The 26,237-nt window shown below is 37.5% G+C and overlaps 2 protein-coding genes across 2 annotated transcripts in view; both read right to left on the bottom strand.

Annotated features, from left to right (window-relative positions):
* LOC102243974 (chromosome unknown open reading frame, human C3orf38) overlaps positions 1–1,482 on the bottom strand; it is an 8,140-nt gene extending 6,658 nt beyond the window's left edge. The window contains exons 1-2 of the mRNA XM_005878107.2: positions 1,376–1,482; positions 33–397 (exon numbers count right to left, since the gene is read on the bottom strand). Coding sequence (XP_005878169.1) covers positions 33–397; positions 1,376–1,482 — 472 coding nt within the window. The remainder of the gene's footprint in view (positions 1–32; positions 398–1,375) is intronic.
* Positions 1,483–6,145: 4,663 nt separating this feature from the next.
* Positions 6,146–26,237, bottom strand: part of ZNF654 (zinc finger protein 654) — a 100,055-nt gene continuing 79,963 nt past the window's right edge. The window contains exons 7-9 of the mRNA XM_005878102.2: positions 15,891–16,032; positions 8,764–11,107; positions 6,146–7,771 (exon numbers count right to left, since the gene is read on the bottom strand). Coding sequence (XP_005878164.1) covers positions 7,764–7,771; positions 8,764–11,107; positions 15,891–16,032 — 2,494 coding nt within the window. The 3' untranslated portion in view covers positions 6,146–7,763. The remainder of the gene's footprint in view (positions 7,772–8,763; positions 11,108–15,890; positions 16,033–26,237) is intronic.

The following is a 26,237-nucleotide window of genomic DNA, read 5'->3' as shown; positions in this document are numbered from 1 at the left end:
GACCGCCCGTGGGGGTGGGGGCCTCTCCTCACCTTGGCGGTCTTCAGGCTGCACCAGGCGGTTGGTGACGGTGTCGCACAGGGCCATGATCTCGTCGGTATCCAGCAGGCCGAGCAGCTTACGACAGCCCTCTCTCTCTGGGCAGCTGAGCCCCGACATCTCGACCCCCAGGAAGGGGGGAGAGGACGATGCCAATAACGTCGCTCCTTTAGGCCCACGGGGCCGGCGCCTTGGCAACAGGCACCGGAAGTGCCTTTCCGGGTGTTCGCCGCCAAAGCGCCTCGGGTATTCCAAACCCTGGGCGGAAGTGATGCCGCCAATGAGGTCGATCAGGAAACGCGGGGCTCCAACTTGTCGTTCCGGGCTGGCCAGGACGGAGCGAGTCCCTTGAATCTCACTTTAGGAAAGCACCGCATTTACACCGAGAACATCGACCTTCCATAAGGCAGCTGGTTGCGGAAAGTGATGCCCTGAAAGCCTTAGGAGTCCCTTCTCCAAAAGAGCGCCTGGGAGGGCTGCGTAGGTGCAGGTGCGTGAAAGCGAGCGCCGCCTGGAAGTACGGCGAACTCCCGTGATGCCCCGGGGCCGGCCAATGGAGGCGCCTCCTCCCCGCCCGCAGGCCCGGCCCCCGGGAGCGGTTGAAAGTCCGCCTCGGCCACTTCCAAGTTGGGCGTGCCCGCAGTGTGATATTCTTGAGTTGCATGGTACTGTGTTAAAATAATTTGGTTTTAACATCATACTATGGAAAGCTTTTCGGGTGTGTTTTTAAAACTCACCTCTCCTCTGCCACGCCTGCCAGCTGACTCCTCTCCGGCGGGGTCGGCTGTCGCTCCCGTTCCGGTTCCCGCAGACCAGGTCCGAGAGGGGCGGTAGCAGCAGGTTAAGTGCTGGACGCCGGAGGCCACGGCTTTAACCCAACAGTTTTCCCACGGTGATCGTGGGCAAGCTCTTTAGACACTTGTCCCTCAGCCTGTCTCGAAACGGAGCTAGTAGAGATGCCAATGGGGGCTTGCTCTGCGGGAAGTCCGGTTAGGGGTCAGATTTAAAACACTTGCCTCTGTCTCTTCCGTTTTTAAGCCGTGTTTTAGATTCGTCTACATTTAATTAGTGTATTGCCATTTAGTAGCTGAAATGTAGACACATATGCAGATCCCGTGAGCAAATTTAATATTTAAAAAAAAACAACAGCGAAATATCAGTCATAAAATGTACTTTGAATGTAGTCTTAAGAACAGGCGTTCACAGCATCCTTAATCTAATTTGGCGGTGGATGCTGTTTGGGTGTTTTACTAAACAGATACCAATTCATTTTTCGTTAAGCGTTACTGAGTGCCTAGTATTCTAGGTATTGAAGATACAGAAAAATGATACAGACCTTCCTTCGAGGACCTTTTGGGAGTTTGGCAAGTAAAGCACGACAAGTAAGTGCTCATCAGACTGGTGTGGAACCACATGGATGGCATGCCCAACTTTTTCATTCATATCATTCGGAACATGTATTTATTGAGCATCAGCTTGTCAGGCACTGTTCTGTATGCTAGAAATAAATGCAAGTCATTTGTAGCTTGCATTCGAGTGAAAGGAAGCTAAAAATAAACATAAAGAAATTATGTATTGTCCAGAATAGTATGGATTAAAAAAAATACCAAAAGGAGGGTGATGGAGAGGATGTTGCTATTTTATACAGGCTGTCAAGAAAGGCTTCTCTAAGCCACACTGAAGAAAATGAGAGCGTGAACTACAGAAGAGTGCCAGGAGGCTGGAGCAGCTTGTGGGAGGAGGAGGCAATTAGTAAGTGAAGTTAGAGTTGTAGTCACGATTGATCCAGAACAGTGTTTCTCAACCCTGGAGTTTTGGGGTAGGATAATTCCTTATTGTAGATGCTATCCTATGTGTTGTAGGATGCTTAACAGCATCCCTGGCTTCTACCTACTAGATGCTAGTAGCATCTTCTCTCTCCAGTTACGGATACCCAAAATGCCTCCAACTTGCTGAGTGTTTCCTGGGAGACAAAAAAACCCCACCCTTAGTTGAGGATCACTGATAATGAACCATCTGTCCAAAGTGCTTTCTAAGATGATGTGAATGTTCTATATCTGTTTTGTCCAATACAATAACCATCAGCCACATGTGGCTCTTGAGCTCTTGTAATGTGGCTAATACAACTGAGGAACTCAATTTTACGTTTTTTAATTTTAATTATATTTTCATAGCCACATGTGGCTAGTGGCTACTGTATTAGATAGAGCCTTGCCTGCCATTATAGACTTTGGCTTTTATATTTTTACCTTTCTGCCTTCATTTCCAGTTATTCTCTCACTCTCACTCCAGTCTAGTCGCAGTGGTTCCCTTGCTGTTTTTTTTTTTTAAGATTTTTAAAAAAATTGATCTTGAGGGAGAGAAACATCGATATCAAAGCATAACATTGATTGACTGCCTCCTACACACCCCCTATCGGGAATTGAGCCTGATCCCCACACCTCTATGGGCTGTTTCCATTAAATCATGTTCTGGCAGTTTCACTTACTGAATGGTTTTGAGGAAAGAAAAGTTTTCTTGATTAGAGTGGTTTGGGGTATTAGGTCTTACTATTAAAATATCCATTCACCCCAAAGTAGTTAAGTACTTCTTCAAATTTCCTGGAAACTGAGCTTCTGAAAAGACTGAATTTAAGGGAACATAGCTTACCTCCTCTAGGGAAATAATGAAGAACATTGTTGCTTTAGGTCTGCAGTTTTCAAATCTTAGTGTGTATCAATCACCTGGAGGACTTCTCAAAAACAGATTGGTCCCTCACTGACCAAAATTTAGCATTTCTAACAAGTTCTGAGATTCTGCTGCTTTGGAGACCATTGGTGACCATACTGTGGTAGAAGAGAATAAAACATCAAATAGCTGTCTGTAGCCGACTTCATCCTTTGTCTCTGAAATCACTGATCCTCAGGCAAGTCTAGCCCTCTCAATTTGAATGTATTAGATCCACTCATGATCTGTATTTGTAGGGAAAACAGCATGGCAGAATGGAAACTGGATGGCATGGTTTTAGGACACATCTGACTTTTCAGTTCCACCTGTTTATTAGCTATGTGACTTTAGTTATTTAACCTTTCTGAATCTTGATTTTAAAAAGCAGTGTTCTTATCTATTGTTGTTTTAACAATTAGGGGTTACACGTATAGTTTGTACACAGTAATTTAGTAAAAGAAGAAGCCATTTCTTCTCCAGTGTGTTGGACCCATAAGGCATGAACTTCTCTTGCACTTTTTTTATTCCATGTACTATTGGATTGCCTCCATTTCAAATCTTGATGTAGAGCCAAAACTTGTCTCTGTTATCAGTTGGTTCTTGAAATCAGCATAGATCTTATGCTATGAAGAACAACCTATTTATTTGAAAGGTACTTAGTAATATTTGATTGCTTCTCAGAATTCCTCAAGTTTCAGAAAAAAGTGTAGATAACCCCAATAATTTTATCTAAATACCTCATTTAATAGTCTAAGACCATATATTCATAAATCATAGACTGAGAATTCTAGATCTCAACTCTATGCTTTAATAACTTTCTCATAGTGTTTTTCAAAGCATAACATTTGTAACATGTACAAAACAGTGTATTTAACACAGTATACGTTCTATCATTTGCAGTACTATCTCATCACATTAAAGAGGTCCTTTTCCTACATCAGGCCCATTTTTTTCCAGTTGCAAGTTATAGCAAAGTTGAGGGGGTTTTCCTTTGTTAGTGAACCAAAAATGTAGGAGCCCTCACTTTTAGACACAGATTAATTGGCTTAGATATTTTCCCATTGAAATGTTTTTATAGGTGGTTAATTTTCATCATTTACATCTTATTTCCAAATGACTTCAGTTTTTGTTTTAAGTTCCAGCAAAAGCTCTTCATCTTTGAAGAATTACCAACATAAACAAATCCATCCAGTCTTGCTTTTGATAGTTGTCTTCCACCTACCTCACACTGAAGCCATTTACTTGAAATGACTTCAGTAACCAGCATTCTATCAATGTGTAATTCCTGCATGTGGACATTAGTTAAAATATGTTCTAAAAAGGTCTACTTAATTAAACTTATAGATATTTATTTTTTTCTATATTTTTAAAAAATCACTCAATAATCTAAACATGATATGAACTGAAATACCTCATTCTCTTATAAGACATAATAGAAATTTCTTATTTAATATATATATTAAGCCTATTTCCTTTGAAGGGTTGTGTTACACAAAAATGAACCCTTCAGCCCACCGGTGTGACTCTGTGGTTCGATTCCTAGTCAGTAAACATGCCCTGATTTCAGGCTTGATCCCTAGTAGAGGGCGTGCAGGAGGCAGCTGATCAATGATTCTCATCATTGATGTTTCTCTCTCTCTCTCCCTTTCCCTCTGAAATCAAAAAAATATATTTAAAAAAAATAAAGCAGATTAAAAAAATGAACACTTCATTACCAATAAGAACAATGTTTTATTGAACAAATCTATGTACAGTACAAAAACTTCTTGAAATGAGACACTATTGTTGATTTATTGCAGTTCAATGGCTCAGTTTTAATTTGTACTCTTATAAAATGCAAAGTAAAATAATTTAATGTTCAACAAGGAAGCACAAATTCCTTTCTTGCTGAAACTGTAATATCTTTCACATATTAACAATTCCAAAATGCATATGCAGCATTTAGTCATTCTGAAAAGGTGTTTTACAGTACCAAATAAATTAAAAAATAAACACTATCATCCCTTTTAGGTTTTTCATCCATACAACAGTTTAAACCAAACACAAAAGGAGTACGGCTGAACCTTCAAGTGTGATTTCAGAAGAATCACAAGTTCAATGTTATAAATTATCTACTCATTATATAATTGGTGGTTTAAAAAAACGAATATGGCTAAAGCCCAAAGTACCAGTGTCCTTGTCCACGGAGATTCCTTTTTTACCTCTCCCAAAATATCTGAGCAGCAAAAATTCAGATTTGCTATTTTCTTGACCTTACTGAAACATAGAAAGTTAGTATGTAATGTTTTGAAGGCAAATTTTTTGTATTTAAAAACATAGGATTGAAACTTGGTCCATGTAAGTTAAACATATCCTCAAAACAGAAGGAGTAAAAAAGAAAGAGAATAAATTGAGGAAGAAAGCTTCCTTTTCTTCTGGATCCCAAACTAGAATTGTTGGAAGTTTATACATCCTCTACAAGCAAAATGACGTAAGTTTGTGTTTTATAAAACATACATAAAATGTACACATTCTTTCAATAACAATTATCTGAGAAATATATAAAGAGTGAGAACAGTGTGTTCAAATAGAATTTTATAAGACATTCCTTGATTTATGTATAAACCGATTTGATCAATCTCCCAAAGTTTTCCCTTAGCAACATAATAGAAATAAAACCTCAAAGACATAAAATAACATATGCAATATATTTAAAAACATCTTGGTATGAACTGCAAAATGAATGAAAATAATTTGTAGACATGATAGTTTCAACTTACAAAAAAGTAAAGAGTTAAAAATGTTAAGTGGTAATTTTAAACTTCCGGAAAATGAAGCAGAAATTATATTTCAAAAATAACTTTATTGTCCAAATGAACTAGTTTCCAGACAGACTTAATTACATGATTATTTTAGACTAAACTGAAATAGATCTCAAGTATTATATTTTTAGTGTCAGGGAGTATGGAAAAGATTTTAAGTTGACCTTAAAGAATTAAAAAATCTAACTGATTTGTGTTTACTTATGCAATTTAAATGTAAATTCCACAGCCTAATGTAGGCTACAATAAAAATAAAATTAAAAAACAAAAAACCTAAATTTTATTGGAATGGATTTATGACTGTCAATTGTATAGTAGTGAATGCACATGATAACTAAGCTAATAAAATTGGGAAATTTTTTAGATATCTGACCTACCATGATCTATTGTGACTTGGAAATCTTAATTCAACAGTCTAGATCAGTGATGGTGAACCTTTTGAGCTCGGCGTGTCAGCATTTTGAAAAACCCTAACTTAACTCTGGTGCCGTGTCACGTAGAAATTTTTTGATATTTGCAACCATAGTAAAACAAAGATTTATATTTTTTGATATTTATTTTATATGTTTAAATGCCATTTAACAAAGAAAAATCAACCAAAAAAAATGAGTTCGCATGTCACCTCTGACACTCGTGTCATAGGTTCGCCATCACTGGTCTAGATGATGCCCTGGAAGAAATGTTCCACTTGCTTGGTAACTTCATTCAAGAAACTTTAATATGCCAAAGTTTAATATTCAAAATATATGGATATAGTAGGCTCTGATCAGATTATCTGCTTTGAACAAAAATGTGTCAGTTGGAATACTGGAATATTTATTTGGTTGACATTGGTACATTACTAGCCCAGTTTTTGAAGAATTTGCCTTTGCATTTTTCATTTTATCCCTGCTATAGATTAACACATTATTAGATAAAAGGTCTTTAGCCTTCCTCTTTTAGAGAATGTACAAGTAGAACACATCTGAGAGGGTATTTTTAAAAACATTTTTTGTATTAATTTATTAAGTTAAAATCTTCCTTAGGAAAATTACTGGTCATCAAGGAAAATAAATGCATCAATATATCTTACTGTGTTCTTGCTGTGCAAATTTTTATGTAAATATTTCCTTTCATATATATATAAAAATCATCAATCAGACCAAATCTATCACTAATAAATAAGAAAGCATGAGTAGTATGGCTTATTTTATAACTAACTATTCTAAATGAATAAAACCAATGAGTTCTTGACCTGATTCTTAGCTTACATATTTTTTACAGCCAGTTTTTATAGGACTGTACTTAGATAACTCACATTAATGTCTAAAGGACCTTACTATGAATCATCAAGCAATGTCCCAACACTACTCTATATACAAATAGAAATATCCCAGTGTGCTTATACCATTATTCACATTGAGGAATTTGCAATTCAGTGTTTTCCACCAACTAGATAGCCTTTAATGGTCTTAAAATTCCTCCCATCTATCCCCAAAGTTACCAATGGTACTTTTTCTATTTAATTGACACTGCTGCCTTTATAATTCATTGGTATCACAAAAATGGAAAGTGGAAGGTTCCAGCAAAGCACTGTTTTGTCTTTTGTTTTTTTAGTTTTAAATACTGGCATGCCATACATTGAACTTTGACCTGTCTATTCAATCATCTGGAAACAAGTTACAATCTTTTATGGATAGAACAGTGATAAATCAAGTTTTATTTTCATGTATCAGTTTCTAAATTATAATAAACCTAGTAGTGATTCCTTAAGCCATGTTTGGTCAGAAGGGAGGTCAAAATCTGATTATACATGACAAGTAAACCATCCCATTTGTAGAATACTTTAAGTTGTTTATTGTAAACCAACCCCTCCCCCTTTTTAAATGGGTTAACTCCCTTTCTGTAAGGCCATAGCTGGTTTCTCTTTCTGACTAGTTGCCTGAACAAGTTTCTCACTTAAGCGAAACTGAACGTGCTGCTATTAATCTCATGAACTTTTTTTTTAAATGTGGTTTTCTGGATAACTGGTACTTTGGGAGTTTTGTAATAACCCTTTTGGAATCTGAACTAGCACATCTCTGTGAGTTCATTCTAGACAATGTGCTTTGTCTTTAACTAATCCTAGACCACTCTAAAATTAAGGCCGTCAGGGAAATAGCAAACTGATGATGCATTTTCTTGTAGTGCTTTTTTCACACTACTGCTTGATCGACAGATCTTTCTGATACATTTTTATCAGGCACCTGTAAAACAAAACATGTCTATTAATTCAAGTTTTATAGATGTTCAACTGGAACTCTAAGTCAGATTCCTGTTTATTTACACCCTTACACATTGAAAGAATATTGATAGTGGTAAAAAGGCAGGCAAGTTCTTCTGCTCATTTTTGTCTTTCATTTATTTTCTGATTCTTTTAAATTGTATTTGTAAAGAGGCTCAGTTTCACTTGGATTATAATACAGCATGCAGATGAAAAACACTCCCATCATAATTACTTTGTTTCTAGAACCTTAAGTACATGAAACCTAGAATGAAGAAAAGCTTCAAATACAGTGAAAATGCTCAAAGAATATGGAAAACCTGTGTACAAGTTCTGGCTCCCACAAGTTCATAGGCCTGTGCCTATGCAAATTACTTAACTTGTGGATTTGAGTTTTATCTATAAAACAGGAATAGTGACATCACCTCATAATGGTTGTATAAAGGAAATAATGTATAGTTTAGTGCTTTATTATCTACTAGAGGACCAGTGCACGAAAATTCGTGCACTGGAGGGTGTGGGGTCCCTCAGCCCGGCCTGTGCCCTCTCATAGTCCGGGAGTCCTCAGAGGATGTCCTACTGATGGCACAGACCTGCTCCCTGAGCCACAGTCTGGCCTCCCTCTGCAGGAGGTGACCGGACAGGGGACGCCGCCACCCCCATCACCCTGCCGCTGCCCAGCCTCCCTCTGCGGGAGGCGACCTGACGGGCCGATCAGGAGACGGTGCCAGACCCCCCTATCGCCCTTCTGCTGCTGCTGGTCGCCCCACCCCCCCACCATCATTCCCTCCCTCTGCCCACTGGCACATGCCTTGGCTGGCCTGGTGCCGCCTGCCCCGCCCCCCGCGTTCCACAGTCCTGTCAATTTGCATGATACGCTTTTATTATATAGGATGCTATACAAATGTTAACTTTAAAGACCTGTGGCATTTTCTATTTCTACAGATATACCTACTGAGAAGATAGAAGACTTACTTTCATCATCTGAATCAAATCCAAAGAGTGCCTGACATTTCTTTTGTGCACGGTGAGCCTCAAGTGCTTCTGCATTACAGTAGGTGGTCAGGCATTTGCCACATCTTAATCTTTTCACTGATTTTTTACAAATGTTATCTTGATCAGAACAGGCATCTATTCTATCAGTCAGAAATTTTCTGCGTTTTGGCATACTAAGGTACCGTTCATCAAGGTAACTGGGAGGCAATGGTCTGACATATGGCTTTGATAAAATTAAGCCATATGAAGTATGTTCGCTCATCATATTTGGTTTGGATGGTGCCTGAGATACTGGCAGGGTACTGTGTTCTTGTGATACAACATTGGGTAAAATGGAACCATTTTCTGTTCTGATTCTATTTGTATCAATTTTCAAAGCAGAACCTGATGAAACTAAAGATGTCTGTTCTATTCCACCGTGTCCATTGACTAAATCAATAATACTACAATTATTTTCAGAATTTGGCTCTAGGTCAGGCATCTTTTGGTCTGTCAAGCTTATATCAGAAACAGTGTCATCAGAATGTTCATTTCCATTCTGAACTAAACTGTCTGTCTTCTTTTCCATACTGTCTATACATGTCTTTGGTTCTGTAGAATCTTTCCTTGATTTGCTAGTACAAACTGGCAGGCTAATAGCTTGTTTCTCATTACTAGATGAGTCTTTTTCCTGATAACTGTTATTTGAGTCTGTAAGAACATCCCAAGCAATTGCTTCTCTTGGTTGTGCAGATGATTCCGGTGTTTTACTTAAATAGTGCTGAGCTTCATGTTCATATAACAGAGGAAGATCTTCAAAAAGTTCATGGCATTCTGGAAAACTACACTGGGCCTGAAATATCCTGTGACTTTTTGTGTGCTGAGCAAGCTGGAATGGCAGCTTAAACGACTCATTGCAATTAAAATGCAAACAAAAGTACACATTTGGATAGCTGTGTCTATTAAGGTGATCTATAAAATGCTGAGAATCTTCAAACTGCCTTTGACAAAATTTGCATTTTCCTTTGCTCCACTTCATTACCGTTTGCCGCACATTTAAGTCAGTTGGATGTGCAGTCCTTGCATGTTTATTGAGAAATCCAATTCTTTTAAATATCCTAACACAACCAAGAGCAGGGCACTTAAAGTTTCCTTTTTGATCTATATCATATATGTCTTTTGGATGGCACAAAGTTCCATTAATTTTATGAAGTGCTGGAGTTTCTTGATTCAGGTCATAATCATCTTCTTCATAATCACCTTCTTCATCCTCTTCCTCCTCGTAATCATCCTCACATACAGTTAAAGGTTCCAATACATTATTTATATAAGTGTCAGGACTGCCATTTTCAATGTTTTCAATGACATCTTCTGATACACTTATGGGAATTTCAGTGAATTCAGCCACATGCTCAGGGATGACTGCTTCGTTTCCATCATTGGAAGTATTAATAGTCGGTATTTCCAAATCTTTATTATCGAAATCTCCGTTTTCAAATGAAATTGAAGAATTGGAAAAGTTTATTTCTTCCAAAGCAGGAGTTTCCTGATCCTCCTGTTGAGCTACAGTAATTTGATGTCTTTGTATTTTTTTAACATGATTTTTTAAATGCTTCTGCATAAGTCCTCTGTTTCTAAATTTCCTACCACATATAACACAGGAAAAACTGCCCTTTTTCTGATGAGCCTGGGCATGCCTTACAATGTGACCGCCTAGAAATTCCTTATTACATAACATACACCGATGCCTTGGGACACTGTGGTCTACTTTAGAAGTGTTAAGAGCAGTAAGGTTTTTCTTTGTGTTAACATGGCCTTTAGGTTGTACTCCAGATATATCATCAGGATCAAGCTCTCCAGTGCTCTGATCTGTAAAAGAGTCAACACCTTCATCTAAACCTTTCTGTTCCAATGTCTTTTTTAGATTACCTATAGAATTTTCCAGTGTATTTTCATTTAGAAATTTGATTGCTGATTTATCACTCAGTAATGCTACACAGTTTTTCTTAATCATTACGAAGTTCCAGAATTCAGGATCAAAAAACAATCCCTTTTTCAAAATTGGAAGTAATTCAAAACGAACACGATTTTGAACACTACTGGTGCCTTCATTATATTCTTCATCTGGACATTTGTAAAGCTCTTCAACAGTGTGATAAGCTTCCAAGGAGCGCTCAAGAAAAAATATTGAGAGTGCACAAATCCTGAGGATCTCCAAATCATTTGGCAAGAAATGTGCAATTGTTTTATAAATTAGACACTTAGTTTTGGGATCATCATGAAGGTCTAGTTGTAGAGCACAACCACATATTTCAACACAAATTTGTAAGCCTTCTTCTTCAACCTGAATAAAAACAAAAAATATATATATATTACTACTAAATACCTTTTAAATATTACACAAACTAGTTTATCTTTTTAAATTACAACTCTGAAATGAAAGCTAAATAAACACAGTATTTCAAATGTACAATTTTCCTTAATGGGTAGCCTTAAATCTTTTATAATATGTAAATAAATCTTTTTAAACTTGAGAATAATTTGCAAAAGATAGCATTTTCACTTCCAATTTATTTAATTTTTAAGTTTGTTAAGACCTATCCTATATAATAAAAGCCTAATATGCTAAGTGTCCAGTCAGCCATTCAACCAATTAAAGTGTAATATGCTAACAATATGCTAAGGCTGCTCAACCACTCGCTATGACGTGCACTGGCCACCAGGGGGCAGATGCTCCGACTGGTAGGTTAGCTTGCTGCTGGGGTCTGACCAATTGGGACTGAGCAAGACGGGCCAGACACGACCTGGAGCCCTTCCGTGTCCTCCCTGGCTGGCCAACCTCCCGCATCCCTCCCCGGCCCTGATCTTGCACCGGTGGGGTCCCTTGGCCTGGCCTGTGCCCTCTCACAATCTGGGACCTCTTGGGGTATGTCAGAGAGCCGGTTTCAGCCCAATCCTGCAGGCCAGGCCAAGGCACCCCACTGATGCACGAATTCGTGCACCAGGCCTCTAGTCCTATATAATAAAAGACTAATATGCAAATCGACCGAACGGTGGAATGACCGGTCGCTATGACATGCACTGACCACCAGGGGGCAAACGCTCAACGCAGGAGCTGCCCCCTAGTGGTCAGTGCGCTCCCACAGGGGGAGCGCTGCTCAGCCAGAAGCCGGGCTGATGGCTGGCGAGTGCAGTGGTGGTGGCGGGAGCCTCTCCTGCCTCCATGGCAGCACTAAGGATCTCCGACTGACAGTCCACAGGGAGCGGGCCCAAGCCATCAGTTGGACAACCCCCTGAGGGCTGCCGGACTGCAAGAGGGCGCAGGCTGGGCTGAGGGACCACCCCCCCACCCCCCGCCGAGTGTACGAATTTCGTGCACCAGGCCTCTAGTTAATCATAATACAAAATGCTTCATAACCTTATGGTGATTTAAAATACAGAGTGCTTCATAAACTTATGAGGAGTAAAGTTTCTTACAAATCTAGATTCTGTTTATTTTATGTACTAACCTCACATTCTGTGGCAGAAGGGTTACATTATATGTATTTAAACACATTTGTCAAATTTTGATCTTAAAAAATAACTAGACTTTTTTAAAAAAAGAACTGCTTACGGAAACTCTTTCATAAAGCTGCACTGGATAATATTACTTCTGTTACTTAAGTATTATTATCCAAATAAGGGGAGAAGTATAGGCCACATGGAAAGGGCAATTACAATCCTTCCAAATCTAATAAGGTATCAGAATAATGAACCTACTGGAAGTTATCTGCAAATTATTCAAGCTTTGAAATTTTTACTTCTCAAAGATAACTGCATAAGCTTTTACTTGGGAATCTATTGTCTGCCCACGCTAATTCAAGCTATAAATAACACTGCTAATGATTTAGAGTTATCAAAATGCTTGTTTGAATAGAAAGAAGTACAAAAGTGATGCCTTTAAAACTGTGTGTATGTGTACATCATACTGCCTGCATATGGTATATTATAGATGACAGAGAGGAAGACTACCTTACCATGCTCACATCCTCTTAATCCTTTAAATAAGGGGTCCTCAAACTACGGCCCGCAGGCCACATGCAAATACAAATATTGTATTTGTTCCTGTTTTGTTTTTTTACTTCAAAATAAGATATGTGCAGTGTGCATAGAAATTTGTTCATAGTTTTTTTTTAAACTATAGTCCAGCCCTCCAACGGTCTGAGGGACAGTGAACTGGCCCCCTGTTTAAAAAGTTTGAGGACCGCTGCTTTAAATGCTATGTAACCCTGCTTAACTACTTACAGTTCCACAAGCAGACCTTAACTTTCACATCATAATCCCACTTTATCTAGTTGGTAAATTCTTACCCATCTCCGATTCATTCTTTGAGAATCAGTTCTACTCTGAAAGTTTTTCTCACCATTCTTTCTGGCCCCTGCCCTGGGGTAGAGTTAAACATTCCCCATTCTTTCCACTGAGAATAACTTATACTTATTTCTAAAAAGCATGTATATATTGTTTCATAACAATCTATGTGTGCCCATGCTTCTGACTTTGAATTCTTAAATTCCTAGAAATCACTTTGAATTCCTAAATAATACAGTATCTCATTTTTTATATCCTCCTATGGTTAGCATAGAAGTTGGCATATAGTGACCTTTGAGTAAATGTTTACAGAGTAAATGGGATCAGATCTATTCCACTGAATTTAGTTCTTCCCTATCAATCCATCATTTCCAGCTTGAAATTCTTTTCTGAATTCAAAAAGAATTGCCTTTTGCTAATTGTCTGTTACAATTAGATATTCCCACCTAGATTTTCCAGATAGAACAAATTCAAAATTCACTGCTTCCAAACAGAATTCCTCCTCTTTCTTCAAATGAAGTTATAATGTACCCAGTTGCCTAAGTTTAAAAATTTCATTGTAAAAGGACAAAAGGGAACAGGACATTTCCTTACCTGAAATTCTGTAACAATTCCATTATATTTACAGACTGAAGTTCCAACAGCAAACCCACCCCCACCTCCTGCAGTCCCTCTGATTAATTTCATCTCCTACACCCTTTCCCCAGGTTTCTCTGCTACACTATTAATGAGACTGGACAGTTGTGAGAAACAAATAATAAAATGAGGCAAAAGTGCTCTAAAATACAAATATTAGTATTATCCTCCTCTATCATTCAAAACAGCTGAAAGCATCTTCCTCTGTGAAGCCATTCAAATATGCCATCTGTAATGTCTCCTTCTGAACTCATACAGCATTGTCTGTGCCTCTTTTCATAGCATGGAGGCATGTGAGTGATCCTATTCAATTAATAAAAACCTTTTTAGGACAGTAAAAACTTAAGCACATTTTTAATATTGATTTCATTTTTGAGAATTTTTCCTCTTATAATGTATTCTTAGGTTGACCAGACTTGTGAAAATTGTGAAAACAAGAAAGCTTTATGATAACTGGCTGAACTTCACCTATATTACAAACTTTCTTTAACAAAGTCTCTCAATTTTTTTATGCAAATGAGAATCATGTAAAAAAATACAGATACATCTTTATTTTTAGAAATGTTTTACAGGTGACTCTGATGCACTTTGAATGTTGGTAAGTATTCTATAGCATACTTTGTTTGGGTTTTTTTTTCCTCTTTGTTGGTATGGAGAGAGGTTAACTTTAATGATGCATTTGAATGACATTTCATAGCTATTAAAGCCGTTAGCAAAATAAATAGGAAACAAAACATACCTCTGATATAATGCTGCCAACTTTATATCATGGAAATATGATCACTACATGGTTATACATCTAATGAGTGATGTGATAAATGCATAAATATGTAAGAAAAATATATATTATTTAATGGATGCCTCCTTATACATTTAAAAGTAACCCACATAAAGATTTAGTTAAAATATAGGGTAGCTCTGGCCAGTTTGACTCAGTGGATAGAGTGTTGGCCTGAGCACTGAAGGGTCCTGGGTTTGAATTCGGTCAAGGGCACAGCCTCAGTTGCAGGCTCAATCCCCAGCCCTGGTCAGGGCATGAGCAGGAAGCAGCCAAGCAATATGTCTCTCTCACATCAATGTTTCTCTCTCTCTGTCTCTCCCCTTCTCTTCCAGTCTCTCTTAAAATCAATGGAAATATATCCTCGGGTGAGGATTAACCCCCTCAAAAAAGTAGGGTAGCTTTATTTTTTCTATCTTTGTATTCAAAATTGTTAATAATTGAGGGGGAAAGTTAAGGGATTTTGCAGGATCTATTTTCATGCCTACATAAGTCATGTAGAATTGTACTCACTTGCAAGTGACCCATCAAAAACTTGCTTCAGAACTATTTTTAAAAACAGATAATGGATTTACACTGTTACCTAAAATAAACACTTTAAAAATGTATCCTTAAGTTTCAAAAATGCCTCGTATTCATGGTTTCTTTTCACCTAAACACCAGACTTAAAACTATGAACTGTATTTTTTTTTAAATATATTTTATTGATTTTTTACAGAGAGGAAGGGAGAGAGATAGAGAGTCAGAAACATCGATGAGAGAGAAACATCGATCAGCTGCCTCCTGCACATCTCCTACTGGGGATGTGCCTGCAACCCAGGTACATGCCCTTGACCGGAATCGAACCCGGGACCTTTCAGTCCACAGGCCGACGCTCTATCCACTGAGCCAAACCGGTTTCGGCTATGAACTGTATTTTTAAAAAATATATTTTTATTGATTTCAGAGAGGAAGGAAGAAGGGAGAGATAAAAACATCAATGATGAGAGAGAATCTGACTGGCTGCTTCCTGCACGCCCCCTACTGGAGATCGAGCCTGCAACCCAGGCATGTGCCCTTGACCAGAATCAAACCCCGGACCCTTCAGTCCACAGGTTCCCTTCAGTCTGCAGGCCAATGCTATATCCACTGAGCCTAACCCTCTACGGCTGAACTGTATTTCTTTAAAACAGTGAGCAGGTATTGCCTATAGATATATAAAGTCCGCCTGCAAATTAGTTAAAACTCTACAAAAGTGACAAACTTATTTAATTATATCCTCCTCTTCATATTTATAATCAAATTAATTCTGTCATAAGATATTCAAGATTCAGTGAACTGTCATTTAAATTTCATTTGAAATGAAGGGTAAATATATCCTATTTACCTCATCTTTAATGATTTTCATGAAAGGAAATATGACTCTCACATTAGTTGCTGTTCTTAAAAGCTGGTAGCATTGATCTACAAAAACTTGTTTTGAAGGATTAGACTTAAGCTGAAGTTTACTCCATATGAAAATCAACTCCCTGTAAATGAGAAAACAAGAGAAATATCAAAAATACAGTTTATTAAAATACAGACATTAGTTCTCTTTCACTGAGTCTATAGTGCCCTGAGATGTATACAAAGTGGGTATAAATGGATATTATGTTAAGCCCCAAGCTACTTCTACCTATATGAAACTAATAAAAACTTAGAGGTGGGGTGGGGTAAGGGGAGAACAGAAACTGTGATTTTGCAATGGTAAGGAATGAATTTCAATCATATGCTGACAAACCTAAGGTATCTCTAGTACTTGATCAAAACAAATTCTAATTCCAGTGTACCAATATTATGATACTTAAAAGAATAAACTGTGGCCATTAATTAATAACCTGTTTGCAAATTTAGAAATCAGTGCTATAAGACTGTCTGCAAATACATGGTTCACATTTTTAATTTTCTTTTTTTTAAAAATATATTTTATTGATTTTTTACAGAGAGGAAGGGAGAGAGATAGAGAGTTAGAAACATCGATGAGAGAGAAACATCGATTAGCTGCCTCCTGCACATCTCCTACTGGGATGTGCCCACAACCCAGGTACATGCCCTTGACCGGAATCGAACCCGGGACCTTTCAGTCCGCAGGCCGACGCTCTATCCACTGAGCCAAACCGGTTTCGGCCACATTTTTAATTTTCACCCTATTAAGATATCAAAAATACTACACATTAAAAGTATAAGTATATTATACTACTAATTCTGAAATGATCTATCTGCTCTTCCATTAACACACAGTACCTTCAATATAGACAAGCTAGGGACCATTTAAAGTGTTTCACAGGTAGTCTTTTGTAACATATGGCCAAGGTTATTAGATGAAGTAGTGGGTTTTGAGGCAAAGGAAATCATAAGATATGCCAGTAATTGATATATTTGGGTATCACATTTTAACAAATTAGAATTCTTTAAAATATATCATTAAAGTTACATAGTGCATCATAATCTAAGAAGTATTAAAATAACTGATGAAAATATGTGTTTTTAAGTATGTACTTTGATCCCAGCATATACAACTATTAAATCTAATGGCAGCTTGAAGGTGTGCATAGTCTACTTAGAGAGACCATACAGAAAACACAAAACAGAAAATGATGACAAGTAACATTAGCAGTAAAACCAAAATTTCACCTCTATTTCATACTAACTGTGTGGGTATTCATAAGTTTTAGTCCACCACTCACATTTTTTTTTTTTTTTGCACATGTAGTCCTTTGAAAGCTCACTAAGTTTCACACCTTGCTCCCAAATCTCTAGTTCTGACTTTCTACCATTTTTTATGTCTCAGTATATTTCAATTAAGATTGCTCTCTATCGCCTTAACCCTGTCAGAACAAATAATATCCCTGTAAAAGATCTTTTCCTAGATCAGTCAGTAACACTAAACATTCCTCTAATCTACTTGTTCTAACCTGTTTATTTTTCACAGTCTTTACATTTCGATTACATTTTTTTTCTCAAAGCCATACCATTCTTTCTTAATGCTACTACCTTAGGCCCTTTAATTGTACACATGTACTTCTACAGGGCTGCTAAACTGATCTGTCTGCACCTTCCAGAGCATTTTATTTAGTGCTTATTCTATACACTGTTTAATGTCAAGTGCAATGGAAACATTGGTTTTATAATCAGAAGCATCAGGATTTGAATCCTGGGCACTCTTCTAGATTGGTCTCCTCACAGTTACTTTGCTTCATTTATTCTCACTTTTGTTTATATTGAATACTCTACTTGGAAAGTATTTATTTCTAAAATGAGCTTATCTTTCAACAACCACATCAAATGCATCTTCATGAAAGCCTTCATGAAGATCCTAAACTAAAGTGATAATTCAGAACATATTATATCCCTTTTACTATTTCATGCTTTTCATGTACTTCCTTGCTTATATTCTATAGGTCCTATTTCTGCAACTACTAATACATTATAAATCTTCTCAGTGATACATTGTATTAAAGTATTGGCAAAAATGTGAGTTTGGAAATAGACCTAAATATCAATATACGCTACCTGGCATGGTATTACCCAATTTACACTGAGCCACCTTTTTCTGGCAATAACCCTAATATACAAGATTGGAACCCCAGTGGCCATGTCTCCTATGTGTCCTTCCTCAACCTCCTTAAGATATTAATTCAGGAATAGAAAACTGAATTTTCAACTCTGGAATGTTCTCAACTCTAAACTATGAAGCCTTGGGACTGTTGGCATTTCTTTTGGTCTGCAATAAGAGAGACTGGAACCAAATGGCACAAAAGAGAAACAATTTTTTTTTTAAAAAACCTAGCAATCTCAGTGTCCCTGGTAGCACTTCGCTTTTGAGGACCAACTATATCCCTGTTCTTTTTGTGGCTGATGTCATACCCCAGCATCTTTCCAATAAATACAGGCATACCTCATTTTTTTGCACTTTGTTTCACTGCAATTGACAGATGTTACTCTTTTCACCAATTGAAGACCCTCCACAAATAAAAGATTGTGACTTACTTTATTGCAATGCTCACTGTATTGTGATGGCTAGAATCAAACCTGCAGTATCTCCGAGGTATGCCTATACCAGGGGTGGGCAACACCTGGCACGCCAAACATGGCACGCCAGTAACTTTTGCTGGCACGCGAAACCCTCTCTTATAATCTTCCATTTACAATTTTTTTCTTAATATCGACTTTTTTATTTTTCAGATAAATTCAGTGTAGGTGCATCTTAGATAAATAAATAATTTTACATAACAAGTTATCTTAAAGACCATAGACATGGATTGATGAGAGAGGGGAAGAGCAATTTCAATAGTGTCAAAAACGAACTATTGAGGACTTGGAATGCCATCCCAGAAAATTTTTTCTGTTTAAAAAACTTTGCAACAGCGTTACTCTCCATGTTTTCATCCACATACGCTTGTGAATCTTTGTTCTCAGTGATGAATTTTGTTAAGTCTTGTAATAGGAGTAGCCTGACGGATAAAAGTAGTAGCTCGTGCATATCTCTGAAGGTCACGAAATATAAACCTGATGTAAAATCTCTGTCATCAGTGATGCAGCAGCAAAAGTCCCACTGATAATATCAAACGGAGTCATAAAGTTTTCTGTCGGACTATCAGTGTACATGTATACATTAAAAAATAAATGTATTTTTCATCATCATATACTGTGTTTTTGTCGCTCGAATGAATTTTATTATTTCTTCAAGGTTCTTCACATACGTACACCTTAAGAGATATCAAGTAGGCGTAAGATGTTCTCAAAAAATTAGGGTTGGCACGCAGAAGATTTTTGAGTCAGAGATTTTGCTGGTTTTGGCACGCACTCACAAAAAGGTTGCCCACCCCTGGCCTATACTATATTTTCCCTAAACTAGTTAGGATGCTATCATTTGCAGATTGACTAGTTTAATTCCAACCTCACTTTGTTACTAGCTGTTCGACTTTCATCTCTTTAATCCACTTTATGTATAAGTTTTCTTATACATAAAAAGAATTAAGAGATGATAAGTGAAAACACTTCGGTAATATGTCTGGTATATACTGATGTTTAATAAATCACTAGTTTCCTGTATTCTTTCCTTGTCTTTATAATCTTAATATACCAAGCAATGAAATTTGTTCACTAAATATTTGTTAATGATCTGAAAAAAATTGTATTCCTAAATGTTAAACACATTTAGAAGAAGCCTCTTGAGGAAATATATTAAAGGAAAATGTAGACATGGAATGAGATAAAAGATGATGGTGGACATTCCGAGTAAGGGGCATATTATGAACAGAGGAATATGGATGGAAGGAAGTGTTTAAAAAGATGTGGCGTTTCTCTGAAACAGATTTAAAGACAAAAAATGGTATTTGGAAATTTTGGGAAAGTATTTCATTCAATATTATACAAATGAATGTTTAATATTATAGAAATGTATATATTCTCCAACTTATTCCAAAAAATAATTTAAGACTCCTTAGAGAGACATTCTCAAGGCACAATATTATTATTTTTTTCTCTTTCTGAAGAGAGAGATCTCTTTGTTTCTGTTAACTCAGAAGGAAACTTTGTAAACAAAATGTAATACTAAGACCTTGATAAATTTGCCAGGAGAGAGCTACCAATATGGATTTTTGCTTTCTAGCAGGCAAAGCAGAAATACTAGAATATGGTTACAAAGCTCCATTCTGGCTGAATTTACAAAAGGAGTCTTAGGTTTTAAGTGTACACTGGGTTTTGAAGGAAAACACGAATAAAAAACCACTAGTAGTCTTTGTGAAGACCAAAGGGAATATTTTAATGAGGCTTACTTATTTTTTTTTCTTCAAACATAAGGTCCTTTAGAAAACACAGCACCAATTTGGCACTTTTACCAGGTAGCAAGTACTAATAAAATAATCAAGTTATCTAGTTGCAGAGAATAGGCTATAATAGGTTCTACAATCATCCTTATAACATAGTTATTTTTTTCATACTTGACTCATTTATATAAGTAATGTTTACTAGCAGAGGCTGTGAGTCAGGCTACCTTGGTTTGTATTCTGGCTTTATTACCAACTACTTGAATGTCTTGAGTATAATATTATCTACCCCATAAAGTTGTTGAAATAAATGAGATTTACAGCATAGATTATAGGAAGCACTCGGCAACTATTAGCAGCTGCTATTACATTATTATTATTATTATTATTATTATTATTATTATTATTATTATTTAGTAATGGTAAGAGAAATAGGGTTAGTAGCTTATTCCACTAGCTTGAGATACAACAAAACTGGACTATGGATCAGGTTCTTTCCTTAAAGAGGGGAGATAAAGGGTAAGCTAGTTCATAGGGAAGGCCAAGATGAAAGAGACAACAGAGACTTTATAGGATGGAAAGATTCCTGCTCTTCAAGTTACAATGAAAATCAACTTTTAGAAGGGAAATGGAGCTCAGCATTAAGAAATATAGAGGAGGGGGATCCAAGATGGCTGCCAGCAGGCCGGCAGGCTGCAAGATAGTGTGTGAGTGAGAGAACGAAAGGAGAGTGTGGATGCGCGGGAAGTGTCTGTATTTGTAAGTGAGGGACAGCTATATTCCAAGGAATTGTTGGGGACTGCTGAGGGGGCTCCCCTGACCAGGCAGCCTCTAGTGCTGCTGAAATCTCTCCTGGAGCAGCTGGCTCTGCGGCAGAGACCATGTCATCTTGAAGGGGAGACTGGCTGTGATCTGAAGCCCAGCCTTACCTTCAACCAGGGAGACCTCAGATACCTCCCGGGACCCTACGACCACAACTCCCAGGGACCAGCTGCGAACCCAGGAAAACCGAAACTCCAGCCTCTCCGACCACGGGCGCCTAGAAAGTGTCCAGGAGGAGACAAAGGAGCGCGAATATGCGGACGAGCCCTGCGCCTTCTCAGAGCAGATAGAAGGAACAGCTGAATCGATTACATCCACCAGAATTGGTGAATTAAATATAGCTGTTGAGGCAATGGGTGGACAGAAAGGTCAGATATCACTGAGGGAAAGGTGAGAGGTGGGATCCAGGCTGGAGGGAGAAACGTGTGCAAAACGCACCTAGCGGGAAATAGAGTTTCAGAGGAAGACTGCGCCCCACGAAATCCGCGGCTGTTGGGGTCAGTGTACCCCTCGAATGTGGAAGGGGGTCCACAGGGCTACTGGAAGAAGGGGACTGTAGAAATTAACCCACAGCAGGGATGAGGCCCAGAAAGGCAGCCTGAAGTTCTATCAGTATACAGGCTGCCGAGTTCCAGGGAAAAAAGAGGCGAGTCTGCGTGCATCCTGTGGCTTTTTTTTCCTTCTTTTTCTTTTTAAATCCTTGCTTTTGATTGCTAAGTCCAGTATATAGGATCATCCAATTAAAAAACACTGAGACTGCAGGGGAAAGCTGTTTTTGTGGAACCTGGGTGGGGTTCATAGTGGGGAGAGATGAGCAGAAAACCAGTTCTAGGGCAGTCTATATCCCCAACCCAGTAGTGAGTGCTGCAGGGGAAGAAATCTAACCACTGGGTAGGGGAGAGGACTTTTATCACCAGATATCAATACAGAAACACTGCCACCCAGGGGTTGTATCAGAAATTGACTCTTGTGTAAATACAACTAAAGGTAGGCTGAGAAACAAAGAAACCCGGATTGTTTGAAAACAGACTGCTTATGACACAGAGGAGCGGTGGAGCACAGGGAACTTCAATACTGTGCTGTCTACCTGACAGGAAACAGACCTGCCAAGCAGAACAGTAGAGAATTGAATGGCCTTCACTACTTCACACTTTTACTTTTTATCTTTTACTTGAGAAAATAAATTTTTCTTTTTCTCACTTGATTTTACCTTTTACATTATATTTTTATTTTTAATTATTATTATTACTAGTATTTTACCTTTTTTTAGTTTTATTTTTTCTTTATCTTATTTTGGGATTAGTGTTCTACATTCTATTTTTATTTTTCCTTTAGCATTATTTTACTCTACCTCAATTTTTCCTTTATGTTAACACTCTCTTCCTCACTTCCCCCTTTTGACCTGTTTCTCTTACCTTGTTCCTGTTTTAGTTTTTCTCTATCCTCTCTCTTTACTCCCTGTTAAAAATTGATCTTACTCATATATCTAATTTCTGCTCCCCTGCTCCAAGTCCATACACACTTTTGTCTTCTCTTTCTTCACTATCCAAATTTTCTTTCTCTTCCTTTTTTTTTTTTAACTTCTGTTTTCCTCACCTCGATGATTCTCCTTTTCTCCTAATAGCTTAACAAATTCCAATCACAAACTCAGGCCTATCTACTCTCTATTCTCCTTTTCCAATAGTAAACGAATACATAAATAGATTAAAGAAGGGGAAAAGAGTGTGTGTGTGTGTGTGTATAGTGTGTGTATATATACTTTAATATACATTTTTTTCTTTTTTTGTATTTAGTTTTCTACTTTTTTTCTTATACACTCATTCTCTATCTACCTCCTCTATACTGAATTGTGGCTATTTCCCCATTCATTAAATTCCTTGACCTTACCTTCTGGAAATAAGCTCTGCTTCCACAGATTCATCTGGATGTTTGTTGTTTGGAGATTTGTAGTTTACATATTTTGGATTAGTTGTTGTATATAGTTTGCATTCATCTCTGGGTGTTTGTTGTTTGCATTTTTTTGGATTAGTTGTTTTATTGGAGTTTTCTCCCCATATGTATATATTTTTCCCCCGTTCTTTTTTCTTCTCTCTTTTCTCTCTTACATTTTTTCCTTTCCTCAATATCATTTCTGCACTCTTTTCTATCCCCTCATTCTCTTATCTCTGGTGGACACCTTTATTTGGATTTATTAGTATCATGAATGCATTTGTCTTTGGTGCCCTGTGCATTGTGTCTTGTTGTGTTGTAGTTTTTGCATTTAATTCAATGCAGGACAGAGAGAACTACATAACCAGACATCCAGAGAGGAGCTATCATGGGGAGACAAAGAAACAGCCCACATACGAAAGAAAAGGAGGAATCACCAGAAAAGGAAGTACCTGAAATGGAGGCAAGCAATATGTCAAAAAGAATTCAGAGCAATGGTCATAAGGTCGCTGAAAAGGATGGATGACAAATTTCACAACATGTGTAAGAACCAAGAGGAAATGAAGAACCAAGAAGAAATGAAAAATGATATCGCTGCAATAAAGGATTCAATAGAAAGCATCAACAATAGACTAGAGAAGCTGTGGACCACATCAGTGAGCTAGAAGACAAGATTGGAAAAAATACACAAGTAGAGTAGCATCTAGGACAGTGATGGCAAACCTTTTGAGCTTGGCATGTCAGCATTTTGAAAACCCTAACTTAACTCTGGTGCCGTGTCACATATAGAAATTTTTTGATATTTGCAACCATAGTAAAACAAAGATTTATATTTTTGGTATTTATTTGATATATTTAAATGCCATTGTTAACAAAGAAAAATCAACCAAAAAAATGAGTTCGCGTGTCACCTCTGACACGCGTGTCATAGGTTCGCCATCACTGATCTAGGAAAATACTTAAAAAACAGGAGGAGAGCGTAAGGGAACTTTGGGACAATACGAAACGAAACAACAATTGCATGATACGGGTCCCAGAAGGAGAGGAAACTGAGCAAGGAATAGAAAACCTGTTTGAAGAAATAATGACAGAAAACTTCCCTGATATAGGGAAGAAAAAACTCACACAACCAAGAAGCTCAGAGTCCCAAACAAGAAGAACCCCAAAAGACCGACACAAGACACATCATAATGAAAGTGGCAAACACCAACGACAAAGAATCTTAAAGGATGCCAGAGAGAGACAGAAAGTTACCTACTAAGGATCCCCCTTCAGACTACCGACTGATTTCTCAACAGAAACACATCAGGCCAGAACGGAATAGAATGAAATATACAAAAGTCATGCAAAGGAAGGGACTGAATCCAAGAATACCGTACCCAACAAGGCTATCAATCAAAATTGAGGGTGAAATCAGTAGCTTCACAGACAAAATAGGACTAAGGGAATTTATTACCACCAAACCAGCAATGCAAGAAATGCTAAAGGGTCTTCTGTAAAAAGAAGAAATAGGAAGGGAAGAAGGAACACAGACATAAAGAATAAAAATGGCAACAAACAAATACCTATCATTAATAACTTTGGATTAAATGCCCCAATCAAAAGACACAGGGTAGCTGAGTGGATAAGAAAACATGTTCCATATATCTTCTGTCTACAGGAAACCCAGCTTAGAACAAAGGACTCACACAGACTGATGGTGACGGGATGGAAAAAGGTTTTTCAGGCGAATGCAAATGAAAAAATTGCTGGGGTAGCAATACTTATATCCGACACATTAGACCTCAAAGTGAAGGCCATAATAAGAAATAAGGAAGGCCACTTCATAATACTGAAGGGAGAAATTCAACGAGAAGATATAACTCGGGTAAACATATATGCACCCAATACAGGAGCGCCGAAATACATAAACTTCTGGAGGATATCAAGGGAGAGATTGACAGCAATACAATCACAGTAGGAGACTTTAATACCCCACTAACACCACTGGACAAATCCTCTAACAAAAAATCAGCAAAGAAACAGCAATCCTAAATGACTCACTAGATCAGATGGAATTAATTGACATATTCAGAACATTTCACCCGAAAGCCACAGAATGTACATTCTTCTCAAGTGCACATGGGTCATTTTCAAAGACAGACCACATATTGGGACACAGACAAAGTCTCTTCAAATTCAAGAAATTAGAAATCATATCAATCATCTTCTCAGATCACAGTGGAAAAAACTACAAATCAACTACCATAAAAACAATTCATCAAACACCTGGAGGCTAAATAGCATGCTACTAAACAATGATTGGGTTACCAAAGAGATCAAAGAAGAAATAAAAAGCATCATGGCAACAAATGACAATGAAAACATAACAATCCAAAATCTGTGGGACACAGTGAAAGCAGTTTTGAGAGGGAAGTTCATAGCTCTACATGCCTATCTAAAAAAAACAAGAAACAATGGTAATAAATTATCTAAACATACAACTCAAAGAGTTAGAAAGAGAGCAACAAGAAAAGCCCAGCATAAGCAGAAGGAGTGAAATAATAAAGATCAGAGCGAGGATAAACGACATAGAGACCAAAAAAACAATACAAAAGATCAACAAAACCAAGAGCTGGTTCTTTGAAAGGATAAACAAGATTGATGAACCTCTAGCCAGGCTCACCAAGAAGCAAAGAGAGAGGACCCAAATAAACAAAATCAGAAATGAAACAGGTGAACTAACAACCGATCCCACAGAAATACAAACGGTTATGAAAAAATACTTTGAACAACTCTATTCCAACAAAATGGACAACCTAGATGAGATGGACATATTCTTAGAAAAATACAAGCTCCCAAAACTCAATCAGGAAGAAACAAAAAACCTGAATAGGCTGATAACTATGAAAGAAATTGAAGCAGCGATCAAAATCTTCCAGCAAACAAAAGCCCTGGTGTGGACGGCTTTACAGGGGAGTTCTACCAAGCATTCAAAGAACTAAAACCTATCGTCCTCAGACTATTCCAAAAAATTCAAGAAGGTACACTTCCAAATTCTTTCTATGAAACCAGCATTACCCTAATCCCAAAATCAGATAAAGACACCACAAAAAAAGAGAACTACAGGCCAATATCCTTGATGAATAAAAATGCTAAAATCCTCAACAAAATTCTAGCAAATTGAATTCAGC

This window comes from Myotis brandtii, unplaced genomic scaffold (genome assembly GCF_000412655.1).
Source record: "Myotis brandtii unplaced genomic scaffold, ASM41265v1 scaffold546, whole genome shotgun sequence".
NCBI lineage: Eukaryota > Metazoa > Chordata > Mammalia > Chiroptera > Vespertilionidae > Myotis > Myotis brandtii.
This window is presented reverse-complemented; position numbering and strand designations above follow the sequence as displayed.